Genomic DNA, 13,924 nt, shown 5'->3' with positions numbered 1-13,924 from the left:
ATTAAATTGCTATAATGCCATTATGGTGAAATATAGCAAAACATACATTATGTATGTTACATATAATTATGTATGTTATAGAGACCTCAGTCATCCTTTTTCTTGTTCCACAGAAAAGCCAAGAGTTGAACTTGATCCATTTATGCAAACCATCAAAGTACATGCTGGAGAGACACTTAAGATTGATGTGCCAATTGTTGGTAGTCCTCCACCGACAGTAACATGGTTCAAAGATAACAAACCAGTCTCTTCTAAGGATAGAACAACAATTGATGGCACTGATGAGAAAGCTTTATTAACCACAGTGGTGGCAGAGAGAGGTGATACTGGTACCTATAAGATACAACTAGAGAATAGTCAGGGAACAGACACTGCTGATATCAAAGTTATCGTGCTTGGTAAGAAATATAATGTTATTCTTGCAGAATGATACCTCAAAGAAGCATCAGACTGGAATCACAATCAGATCTAGGTCGCTGGTTCATGTTTTCATGTCCCGGAGCAAGGCACTAATTATTCATGCTGTGCTTATCTCCTCATGAGATTAAATGAAATTGGTTCCTGGTTTTACAATGATCCCTATGTGTTTATAGCTCTGATGTGCATTGTCAGTCTGAATGCTTCTCAGGAAATTGAGAATGATTTACAAATTGATTTTATTTATGTGTCACATTTTAAACAGCAAATTAGAAATGTAAAATTGTCCACATGTAACTGAACATTTAGCTAGCTTCAGACTGGTTAGACTGGCAAAGTCAAGACTTTTTAAAAAAAAAATTAATTGTCAATTTAGCCTTTTTAGCATGATCACGTAAAACTAGCATGACCGCGAAAAGAAATCCCAACTGGACACATCTGCAGGGGACCCCCTGCAATGGAGTGAAAACTGGAGCAGAATCACTCTGGTGATTATGCTAATTAAAAGTTACGTTCAAAACTTAAGTTCAGTTAGCTTGGTTTGTACTGTATATACCTATATATTTGTGTCTAATTTTCTAACTAAATGTATTTTTCTATCTATCTGAATCCCAAGTAACCAGGAGTAAAATGTAAATTGCTAGTGACACTTCTCTTGATTTATATGTCGCTGAGTATGCATGCCAGAATTATTTAATCTGACTTTTACTATTATTCTGGTAATCAGCATCAATAACATCATGGTTTTTATCACTCCAGATAAACCCAGTGCTCCTCAAGGACCATTGACCCCATCAGATGTGAACCGTGATTCAGTGACTCTCACATGGAAAGAACCTGAAGATGATGGTGGTGGTTTGATCAGTGCATATGTGGTTGAGAAGAAGAAAGTAAACGAAGACACATGGATTAAAGTATCAAACAGCGTACCATCCACTAAGTATACAGTAAAAATGCTAGATGAGAATCAGGATTATGTATTCAGAGTAAGGGCTACTAATCAGTATGGTGTTAGTGAGCCTTTGGAGTCAGCCAAACCGGTCACTGTTAAATTGCCATTTGGTAAGTCGATAACTCTTGGCTTCTGTGATTGCTTACTAAGAGACTACATAAAGTACAAAATACAATGCATTGTGAATCAAAGTTTGATTGGCTTGATGTGAATTGTATTCACCACTGTTGTCTAAAGCTGTAAACCAATATATGTGGCAGGAATAAACAAACATATCATTGGTCTTTAAATAAACATGTGGTTGTGTGATTGGTAACGTGATGATTAGATTGCTCTTGTTTCAAACCCAAAGATGTTCACTAAATTTATGGCAAATAGACCATTTATCATTTTCATTTATCCACTCAATTCATTTTTTCATTTTCATTTATCCACTCAATTCATTTATTTTCATTTATCCGCTCAATTTATTAATTTATTTTCATTTTTTCATTTAATTTATTTATTTATTTTCATTTATCCGCTAAATTTATTAATTTATTTTCATTTATCCATTCAATTCATTTATTTATTTATTTCCCTTTATCCATTCAATTCATTTATTCATTTTCATTTATCCACTCAATTCATTTATTTTCATTTATCCCCTCAATTTTTTTATTTTTTTTATTCATTTTCATTTATCCGTTCAATTTATTAATTTATTTTCATTTATCCATTCAATTCATTTATTTATTTTCATTTATCCGCTCAGTTTAAATTTATTTTCATTTATCCATTCAATTCATTTATTTATTTATTCCCCTTTATCCATTCAATTCATTTATTTATTTATTCCCCTTTATCCATTCAATTCATTTATTTATTCTACTCTAGCAGTAGTTTTGGCTTTATGATCCATTTTGTAGTCCATACAACCAGTGATCTACGGAAGACTTTCAAAACCCCAACTTCTAAAAATGCTTAGACCATAGACCTGTCTTTTAAGGTCTATGGTTCTGAACCGAAACGGAGGTCGAACCGTTTGGTCTCTTGTATCCGCGCCGTACCGTGTGTAATTGAGGGGCAAGCCAGTGTAATTGCGTTTCGTATAAGGTAAGAACCAGCTGTTGAAACGTGAATTCACGACACCGGCATTCAGGCAAGGGATAAGTATAAAACCATGGATGAAGTCAATTATCATATCTTCAGGATAACCCTAATTATTTCGCCAGTCTTGACATTAACCGATAAAGCATAATGTTTATTTATCAACCAAATCCGGTGTCCACCTAGCCTGCTGCCCATCCAGCTCAAAGCCATCTATCTATCGAAACAACAATATATATGTCTTTTAAGGTCTATGCTTAGACTAAATAAGATAGTGACAGAAATATTGAAAAAGCATACATATGGCTCATCTGGGCAATTGACTCCATGAATTTAGAGTCTTCTTATGTGCTGTTATTTCATGGTATTTGTTCAATTTATTTAACGATAGATCCCCCGGATGCACCAGGAACTCCCAAAATCACAGACTATGACAGACATGCTATCAGTTTGGAATGGAAAAAACCTGACTATGATGGCGGCGATCCCATCATTGGTTACATCATTGAATGTAAAGATGCAGACAATTCACGTTGGGTCAAAGCAAATATCTCACCATGTCGTGACACTAAGTACACAGTTACTAATCTCAAAGAAGGATCCGAGTATGAATTCCGTGTAATGGCAGTTAACGAAGCTGGACCTGGCAAACCAAGTAGGGTGTCTGATAAACAAATGGCAAGGAACCCAGTCTGTAAGTACACTTAATTATTGCTCATAGTCAGTCAATCGTGAACTTCTGTAAATTGTCATAACTATGAGTTTCTAGTTAAGCACTGATAAAATGCAAAATATGAGAGGTTATTTTGAAATGCAAATTATGGAAGGTTATTTTGAAATGCAAAATATGTTTTTTTGTTGTTTTTTGTTATTAAATTTCCATTTATTTACACTTCATTCTTTCTTCACATGAATATCCCAAAGTGGATTCGATTGCCATAAAAATATTATTATTATTATTTATTACATGTCCATAAATGAATATTCCATTTCACATTAGACTGAAGCATTAGAAGCATTCAAGGGTGTATCATAGTCTGTCTCTGAGATATAAAATGAAAAAAAAATGCTCAACACAGTACTGTAAGATACTTTATTTCACTGAATTATTCCTTCAGCGACAATAGCAATAATTAATTCCAAGTGAAAATAAAGTATTTTACAGTATTTTTATATTCACATGGCAAACATATGATAATACATGTATATCACATGAAAACCACATGATAATCACATGCTTGATTTCTTCTATGAATTCTTATGATTATACAGTTCAAGCTGATGCACCTGGTAGACCTAGGTTTGATAAGGTCACTAAAAACTCTGCCAAGCTGTCATGGGACAAACCAATCAATGATGGTGGTGCACCAATTACTGGTTATGTTATTGAGAAAAAGGAACCTGGTAAAGACTGGGAGGAGGTGAGTTAATGTTGCATGCTGGGATTGCATGGATGGTTTCGTTTTAGGGGTTTATCAAAGACAACACATGGTATGAATATTACAAGTATCCAGTGTGATATTTTTGGCATGTTTACTTTTTGAAAGCCAAAGCCAACTTTTGGTACTTTTCAAAAAATAAACCCTAAGATTTGTAGGAAGTAGCAAATTTATTTTGTCTAAAATTAATAATGTCATAAAATATGTAACTGTCTAATGTAATATTATAATGTTGGTAGTAATTATTTAGAATAATTTAGAATGTAATAATAATAATAATCTTTATTGCATCCTTAGAAATACAATCTTTCTATCAGTCTACAGCAATAAAGTAATAAAAAGAAGTTGAGTTTAATAGTTAATAATAAGATAAAAGTGATAGTAAATGAAAGTACCTATAGTCATGATTTTATGAGGAATTTTCATTTCTGATTTCAAAAGATCTGTTAATATATTTCCCTACTTGTTTAATTATATTTTGGTTATTGCTCATCAGATATATATATTTTTTTGTTTATTATCTATTTCTTTAGAGAGTTCAATGTTTTCCTTCATGTCGTCTTGATAATTGTTGTCGAGATGACAATCCATGAAGAAATGTAATTCATCCTCAGTTTCATTTTGAAAAACTGAAGATGAATTACATGTACATGTATGATGAATACACATATATACATATACATCTGTGTAGAAAATAAATAATGAGTATACCAGCAAATATAACATCCAGTGATTATATGGTTTGAATGTACATTCTGCGAAATTAGTGAAAAAAAATTGTGATTTTCAGTGAAAATATCATAATTCACAGTATATTTATGTGAATGAACTCTTTTTAGGCTGTGTCTGTACCAGGCAAGGAGAACACCGCTACAGTTCCTAAGTTGATAGAAGGTACAGAGTATGAATTCCGTGTACGTGCTGTTAATGAAATAGGTCCAGGTAAACCTAGCTCACCATTGAAGACTGTTGCAGAAGATAAACCAGGTAATTAGCATGCTACACTTTTAGATATGATTGAATTAAAGAATAGTATTTCCTTCACTTTTTTCCTTGTCTGTATTCATGAAGTATAGTGTATAAGAGATCTGTGACAGTCATTGTTAAATGTTTGTATTCATGAAGTATAGTGTATTAGAGATCTGTGACAGTCATTGTTAAATGTCTGTATTCATGAAGTATAGTGTATTAGAGATCTGTGACAGTCATTGTTAAATGTCTGTATTCATGAAGTATAGTGTATTAGAGATCTGTGACAGTCATTGTTAAATGTCTGTATTCATGAAGTATAGTGTATTAGAGATCTGTGACAGTCATTGTTAAATGTTTGTATTCATGAAGTATAGTGTATTAGAGATCTGTGACAGTCATTGTTAAATGTTTGTATTCATGAAGTATAGTGTATTAGAGATCTGTGACAGTCATTGTTAAATGTCTGTATTCATGAAGTATAGTGTATTAGAGATCTGTGACAGTCATTGTTAAATGTCTGTATTCATGAAGTATAGTGTATTAGAGATCTGTGACAGTCATTGTTAAATGTTTGTATTCATGAAGTATAGTGTATTAGAGATCTGTGACAGTCATTGTTAAATGTTTGTATTCATGAAGTATAGTGTATTAGAGATCTGTGACAGTCATTGTTAAATGTTTGTATTCATGAAGTATAGTGTATTAGAGATCTGTGACAGTCATTGTTAAATGTCTGTATTCATGAAGTATAGTGTATTAGAGATCTGTGACAGTCATTGTTAAATGTTTGTATTCATGAAGTATAGTGTATAAGAGATCTGTGACAGTCATTGTTAAATGTCTGTATTCATGAAGTATAGTGTATTAGAGATCTGTGACAGTCATTGTTAAATGTCTGTATTCATGAAGTATAGTGTATTAGAGATCTGTGACAGTCATTGTTAAATGTCTGTATTCATGAAGTATAGTGTATTAGAGATCTGTGACAGTCATTGTTGAATGTCTGTATTCATGAAGTATAGTGTATAAGAGATCTGTGACAGTCATTGTTAAATGTCTGTATTCATGAAGTATAGTGTATTAGAGATCTGTGACAGTCATTGTTGAATGTTTGTATTCATGAAGTATAGTGTATTAGAGATCTGTGACAGTCATTGTTAAATGTCTGTATTCATGAAGTATAGTGTATTAGAGATCTGTGACAGTCATTGTTAAATGTTTGTATTCATGAAGTATAGTGTATTAGAGATCTGTGACAGTCATTGTTAAATGTTTGTATTCATGAAGTATAGTGTATTAGAGATCTGTGACAGTCATTGTTAAATGTTTGTATTCATGAAGTATAGTGTATAAGAGATCTGTGACAGTCATTGTTAAATGTTTGTATTCATGAAGTATAGTGTATTAGAGATCTGTGACAGTCATTGTTAAATGTTTGTATTCATGAAGTATAGTGTATTAGAGATCTGTGACAGTCATTGTTAAATGTCTGTATTCATGAAGTATAGTGTATTAGAGATCTGTGACAGTCATTGTTAAATGTTTGTATTCATGAAGTATAGTGTATTAGAGATCTGTGACAGTCATTGTTAAATGTCTGTATTCATGAAGTATAGTGTATAAGAGATCTGTGACAGTCATTGTTAAATGTCTGTATTCATGAAGTATAGTGTATTAGAGATCTGTGACAGTCATTGTTAAATGTTTGTATTCATGAAGTATAGTGTATAAGAGATCTGTGACAGTCATTGTTAAATGTTTGTATTCATGAAGTATAGTGTATTAGAGATCTGTGACAGTCATTGTTAAATGTTTGTATTCATGAAGTATAGTGTATTAGAGATCTGTGACAGTCATTGTTAAATGTCTGTATTCATGAAGTATAGTGTATTAGAGATCTGTGACAGTCATTGTTAAATGTTTGTATTCATGAAGTATAGTGTATTAGAGATCTGTGACAGTCATTGTTAAATGTCTGTATTCATGAAGTATAGTGTATTAGAGATCTGTGACAGTCATTGTTAAATGTCTGTATTCATGAAGTATAGTGTATTAGAGATCTGTGACAGTCATTGTTAAATGTCTGTATTCATGAAGTATAGTGTATTAGAGATCTGTGACAGTCATTGTTAAATGTCTGTATTCATGAAGTATAGTGTATTAGAGATCTGTGACAGTCATTGTTAAATGTCTGTATTCATGAAGTATAGTGTATTAGAGATCTGTGACAGTCATTGTTAAATGTTTGTATTCATGAAGTATAGTGTATTAGAGATCTGTGACAGTCATTGTTAAATGTTTGTATTCATGAAGTATAGTGTATTAGAGATCTGTGACAGTCATTGTTAAATGTCTGTATTCATGAAGTATAGTGTATTAGAGATCTGTAACAGTCATTGTTAAATGTCTGTATTCATGAAGTATAGTGTATTAGAGATCTGTGACAGTCATTGTTAAATGTTTGTATTCATGAAGTATAGTGTATAAGAGATCTGTGACAGTCATTGTTAAATGTTTGTATTCATGAAGTATAGTGTATTAGAGATCTGTGACAGTCATTGTTAAATGTCTGTATTCATGAAGTATAGTGTATTAGAGATCTGTGACAGTCATTGTTAAATGTCTGTATTCATGAAGTATAGTGTATTAGAGATCTGTGACAGTCATTGTTAAATGTCTGTATTCATGAAGTATAGTGTATAAGAGATCTGTGACAGTCATTGTTAAATGTTTGTATTCATGAAGTATAGTGTATTAGAGATCTGTGACAGTCATTGTTAAATGTCTGTATTCATGAAGTATAGTGTATTAGAGATCTGTGACAGTCATTGTTAAATGTTTGTATTCATGAAGTATAGTGTATAAGAGATCTGTGACAGTCATTGTTAAATGTCTGTATTCATGAAGTATAGTGTATTAGAGATCTGTGACAGTCATTGTTAAATGTTTGTATTCATGAAGTATAGTGTATAAGAGATCTGTGACAGTCATTGTTAAATGTCTGTATTCATGAAGTATAGTGTATAAGAGATCTGTGACAGTCATTGTTAAATGTTTGTATTCATGAAGTATAGTGTATTAGAGATCTGTGACAGTCATTGTTAAATGTTTGTCTTTTTTTAAATGCAATAATGTTTTTTTTATTTTTTATCTGAACATTTTCAAACATGAATTTTCAATTATGAATTTTTCTACTTGTTATATATATACCACATCAGCTTTTTTTGTGATTTGATGCAAAATGGCCGACTGGTGGCCATGTTGTATTTATTTTCAGGTGTTGTTAAATATTTCTTGGAAATGCTTTAACCGATTTTTATCAGAATAGGTCCAAAGTAAAGACATTATGGTGTACATGAACATACGTGTATGCGTACCTACAAACATGTTTCTTTGTTTGTTGTTTTGATTACCTTCTACTGGTGGCTATGTTCACTAAAAATCCCTCCCAAAACAAAATGTTAATGTCATCCCTCATTTTTCAGGCATGTCATGGCTGATTTTATTCAAATTTGGAATGAACATCTCACATTATGGAGTATTAACGAACCTCAATTTGTTTTGTGATTTGAGTCAATACATTGTGTGTTTTGTATGGTTGGCTGGCAGCCATATTGGCTGATTTTATTCAAACTTTCTTGAACATGTATATGATTTTAAGAAAGTAGCCATTGACAGCAAAGTTGAAATGTACTATTATTCAAAGGTCATCTCTTTGTTTTGTGTGTCACCTAAAATGTTTTTCCAACTTTTTTTTCTGTTACATTTAGACATGCTACACTTTACAAGTTTTTTTTTTTTTTTTTATTTTCCAGAAAAACCCAAGTTAGATATTGGAAACTTGAGGGACTTCAAAGTTAAAGCTGGTGAAACTTTTGATATCACCTTACCATTCACTGGCGTACCAGTACCAACTGTTGCCTGGACACTGAGAGGTAAAGAAGTTCAAGAGACTAGTAATATTACCATGAAAACAACGGAAACTACCATTATTCTAAAAGTGGAGGATGCTCGCAGAGTGAACGGTGGTGTATATCAGGTCACTCTGACAAACGCATCAGGATCTGATAGTGCAACAGTCAAAGTGACTGTCTTAGGTAGGTAAACATCATTGCATTGTGTTTAAATACTTCTGTAAAAATGTACAACATTAGATATTATAGCATTTTTGTTTATGCATCAAAGTTGAAAGCCACTCCAGAACAGTGATGCATAGTGATACATGTAATAACAAGATAAGAGCAGTGCGAGTGTGTATAATTCTGACGTATGTCACCTCACTATATAACTGTATATAAAAACACCTTGATAAGTGATGGGTAGGCTCACACCTTACATGTATGTGGTGCTTTGTTTTCTTTACAGTGCATCCCTGCTTGTGATTTTCTACTTGCTATGCACTAAAAATATAAAGGCTATTATAATAGTGTCCATGGTTGTAGTAATATTTTCTGCTAGCAATGTATTGATTGATAATGTTGACAACATTTTTGTAAGTTGCTGTGACTTCATGCTTTTAGGACCCCAATAAAATTGTCATCGCTACAACGTTTCAGAATGTGGAAATTGTCAAAACATTGTCTTTTGCAAAATTTAAGTTGTTTACAGTAGTTTGTAGTGCATGTAACAATAAAATATTAACTATTGTCGCTTGATTATACAGATGCACCTGGCACTCCAGAAGGTCCACTTTTAGCGTCTGATGTCACTGCTAACAGTCTTACCTTACAATGGAAACCACCACTTGATGGCGCAGATGAAACAGACAACTATATTGTTGAGAAGTGTGAAGTCGGGACTGGTAAATGGCAGCGTATAACAAGCTTTTGTAGTGGACCATCTTGCAAAGTCCGAAATCTCAATGAGGGTACAGAATATCAGTTCCGTGTGATGGCAGAAAATCAGTATGGCGCCAGTAAACCATTGACTGGGGAGTCTGTAGTGGCTAAGAATCCATTCAGTGAGTATACATTTTTGCTGATATATATTAAATTAACTACTTCTAGTTTCAAAGTAAAACAATAAGATATAATCTATTTACTCTATTAAAAGCACATTTCTTATAGAAGTACACAAACTCCAAATTACATTTATTATTTGCCTGACCATTAAAATATTTAATTTATTTTGGCCATAGCTGAACTGCTTTCATTTTTACATTTTTTAAACACAGTAATAGCGCAAATATATATTCTACACTTCTGGTCCATATGCAAATTATTTATAATACCACTGTCGTTTGAATAAACAAAAAGTCCTAACATTCTAGGAATACTCGCCTTGTATATAAAGTAACCCAAATTTATTATGTGATGATCTTATCAAGTGCTGCTTCTTATACAATTATATTATCTTTGTTAGCCATGTTTTTAGTTGCTAGGCTACCGTGTATGTGAGAATGTTAGTCATCAAGGATATAAAGTTTATACAAAGATTTTAGTATAGCATATTTTCTCCATAGAAAAGCATCTTCAAATGAAATGCAGGTAAAATTTGAGCGCCATCAGTCTGTCGTACAGAGTCATTTATATCAATTGATGAATCCTTACTGTACACATTCAGCAATGTACCACTCAGGTCTGGAGATCCTAAAAATAATCTAATATTTCACCATTTAATTTATAGATTGTCCTGGATCTCCTGGTCAGCCTAAAGCTACAGAAACTACTAAGACCAGCATATCATTACAGTGGACTGCACCAACCTCAGATGGTGGTAATCCTATCATTGGCTACTTGGTAGAAAAGAAGGATCTTCGTAATGATAAATGGGTTATGGTGACTAAATCACCGTTACGATCTATACGTTATACTGTGCCCAAGCTTGTAGAAGGACACGAATATGAATTCCGTGTCAGTGCTGTCAATGAGGCAGGCCCAGGAAAACCAAGCTCCACATCAGAAGCTATAATGGCAGCACCACCTGCAAGTGAGTTACAATTATGTACCTTGCCTGTTTTTTGCATAATATAAGGTTATTATGAAGATACCTCAAAGTATGCACTCAGACAGTACAGCGGCAGAATCGGCCGATGCACAGCGAAGGACAATGCAACAGCGTACTATCTGAGTACTGTCTGAGTAAAAAGTTTAGAATCAGCATACTTCTTTGTATGGAGTCCAGTCAAACTCTGGTGGCAGGCATGTTTGTTTTTATTACCTTGCCCGTACCATCAAAGATGGAAGGGAAAAGTATATTAAGGGAAAAATTTTGTCCGGCGTTGTTGTTGTTGTCGTTGTCGTTAATAATTGTTATTGTGTGCATAATAACTTTACTAATTCTATTCCAAACTTCATCAAACTTGGTCACCTTATTCATCAGTATAAAGTCTTCCCTGAGTTTGAACAACAGATGTCCTGTATGAAAATATCATGCAAACATTGAGAAAATCTGATAAAATATTTTGACTGTTTCTACTTGACTGATCACTGGTGATACACATCAAAGGTCACTGATCTCAGTGGAAATATGCATTGTTGTATGTGTTCAATGAAGCAAATGATTTATCTTGTAATAATATCCTTGGTAATGTATCTCAGAATCCCATACTGTGTTTCAAAACCAACTCATGGAGAGATTGCACAGTCTGATACACATTTGCAAACCTACCAATAAAATCTTTACAGAAAACAAGATGTCAGAAAATCAATATAAGCACTCCTATGAACTGGGTGCCAAACTTTGATCAAGATCTGAAGCTAATAGAAAATCTGTTTAGTTCAAAGTTATCAAATCAAAAACAATACATAAAAAATACATAAAAAGCAAAACATTTCATCCACATTTAAAAAGAAAATTGTTCTAAAATATGTGTATTCTGTATTAGACAAACAGTTCATTCGACAAATGAAAACTCACAGGAATATGTTTCAGCTATTAGAACAGAATGATAGTTTTTATAATACTGGTTTAAAAACGCACTTCAAAGATTGTAGTGTTTGAAGATGTAGATTCTCAGGAGGCAACAGTACTGTTGACTTCTCCCTCCACTGGACACCAAGTAACTATTTAAGTTGATTCATAAAGGGTTTTTTTTTTTACTTTTCATATAATACGGTAGTCACACAATGAGGCAGTTCATATTTGTCTCAGTGAATCATTCATTTTTGACAGACACCTGTACAAAATACTTGGACAAAAGCCAGCTAAGATTTTCTGTTATCTTGCATGTTTTATGAATCTATTCACGTCTAAATGCAGCACTTTTTTTTTTGCGATGAGGCATTTGTTTTTATACTAAAATATCTGAATTACTTTGAATAAAGCTGGAAATTATGTCCCTTAATATAATTAAACAAATAAGGCACCAATGTTTTTGTAAGATATTTACATCTTTTAAGGACATTCGGTAGACTGATTCCCCACTGTTAGTTCAACCCCAAAACTTGTTTGTATTCAAAATTAATTATGACAATGCATATTCATATTGAAACAAACTATATTAAAGGGAATTATATTATATAACAAAGGGCAAGGTCACCAGAGTTCAACTATGTTTATTAGAGGATGCTTATGCGCATAATCATTCCATATTTGGAATTCCCATTTCCTAATATGGTAGGATGAAAATACCCCATAAATTACCGCAAAATTACAGCACGCTGTAACTTATGGTGTTACGGTGACAGATTTATAATAATAAATAATAATTCATGCATATTTTGCTGCATTAATGACTTTAATTATAACAACATAATTTGTTTTATTACAGAAAAACCATCTATATCTCCTGAATTCAAGCATAAAACTATCACTGTGCGTGCAGGAGATCCTTTCCGACTGGAGGTACCATTCGATGGTAGTCCAGTGCCACAAACAATCTGGTCACTGGAAGACAAAGGAGATGTAGAAATCCAACTGTCTGATAGATTGACATCAGAAACAGATGAATTTTCTGTACTTCTGAAGTGTAAATGTGCTGAAAGAGACGATACCGGCAGATACAAACTGACATTGAAGAATCCTAAGGGTTCAGATACTGCATCAATAAAAGTTAACGTTGTGGGTGAGTTCTTCTTTTGGTGTTATACGACATAATACAAATTGGCACCATTAATTCTGTAAGACATATTTTAATGCCAAGAAATATTCATGGCATTATGTTCTGAATATGTGTGGTTCCAATAACGTACGTAAAATTTATGGCTACCCTAATTTTTGTTGGCAAAGTTTAAAAAAAACACCACTTGATTTTAATGGAACGCTATTTTTACCTCCGCTGTCACCAAAGATGTAAGGTAAAGTGTGATATTCATGTATCCATGTACAATAGACATTTATTCCAACCGTCTTCTTTCTCTACAGATCACCCCGGTCCTCCACAAGGTCCATTAAACGTTTCAGGCGTAACAGCAGAATCAGTGAAATTGTCTTGGAGTCCACCCAAAGATGATGGAGGTAGCCCAGTAACCAATTACATTATTGAGAAACGTGAAACTGGCACCACCACCTGGCAGAAGGTCAGCACTTTTGCCAAGTCTACTACGTATGAGGTACCAAACTTGGAAGAAGGTGTGGAATATTCATTCAGAGTGCTAGCAGAGAATGAGTATGGAGTCAGTGATCCATTAGACACATCTAGACCAGTAACAGCTAAAAATCCATATGGTAAGTGTATTGTGGGAGGTCCATAGATTTCTAGTTTGTGTTAGATCATGTTGAGTTGAGTTTGCTTGTTCAAAATCTGTTTATGGTCCACACTGTCATTGACTGTTTACATAGCAATCGACTGTGCCAGATTTTCTACTCAGACAAAAAATATCTGGTACTGGATATTTCCACTGTGAACAGGACTTGTTAAAAATATTCACTTATAACTATTTGTGTTTTAGATGTTCCTGATTCTCCGGGTAAACCAGATATTAAAGGTATTGACCGAGGATTTGTTAGTCTTACTTGGACTGAGCCTGAATCTGATGGTGGAAGTCCAATTATAGGATATTTTGTAGAGAAGAAGGAGAGGGATTCTAGTACATGGATGCCTGTAAGTTGATTTATTGTCTTGGCAATAACTGATAGAAGCAAATCATTACTCAAAATTAGGCACATGGCTTGT

General features: G+C 33.3%; 1 protein-coding gene across 2 annotated transcripts in view; it reads left to right on the top strand.

Annotated features, from left to right (window-relative positions):
- The window catches only part of LOC100369742 (twitchin-like), a 117,211-nt gene that overhangs the window by 64,551 nt on the left and 38,736 nt on the right, over positions 1-13,924 (top strand). For both annotated transcript variants that reach the window (XM_085507767.1, XM_085507766.1), the window contains 11 exons: positions 114-398; positions 1,177-1,479; positions 2,850-3,152; positions 3,731-3,879; positions 4,737-4,884; positions 8,685-8,966; positions 9,533-9,829; positions 10,495-10,797; positions 12,581-12,874; positions 13,174-13,476; positions 13,701-13,852. In XM_085507767.1, coding sequence (XP_085363893.1) covers positions 114-398; positions 1,177-1,479; positions 2,850-3,152; positions 3,731-3,879; positions 4,737-4,884; positions 8,685-8,966; positions 9,533-9,829; positions 10,495-10,797; positions 12,581-12,874; positions 13,174-13,476; positions 13,701-13,852 — 2,819 coding nt within the window. The remainder of the gene's footprint in view (positions 1-113; positions 399-1,176; positions 1,480-2,849; positions 3,153-3,730; positions 3,880-4,736; positions 4,885-8,684; positions 8,967-9,532; positions 9,830-10,494; positions 10,798-12,580; positions 12,875-13,173; positions 13,477-13,700; positions 13,853-13,924) is intronic.

This window comes from Saccoglossus kowalevskii, chromosome 14 (assembly GCF_978046115.1).
Source record: "Saccoglossus kowalevskii chromosome 14, keSacKowa6.1, whole genome shotgun sequence".
NCBI lineage: Eukaryota > Metazoa > Hemichordata > Enteropneusta > Harrimaniidae > Saccoglossus > Saccoglossus kowalevskii.
The sequence above is the reverse complement of the archived record's forward strand: the minus strand, read 5'-3'. Positions and strand labels throughout refer to the sequence as shown.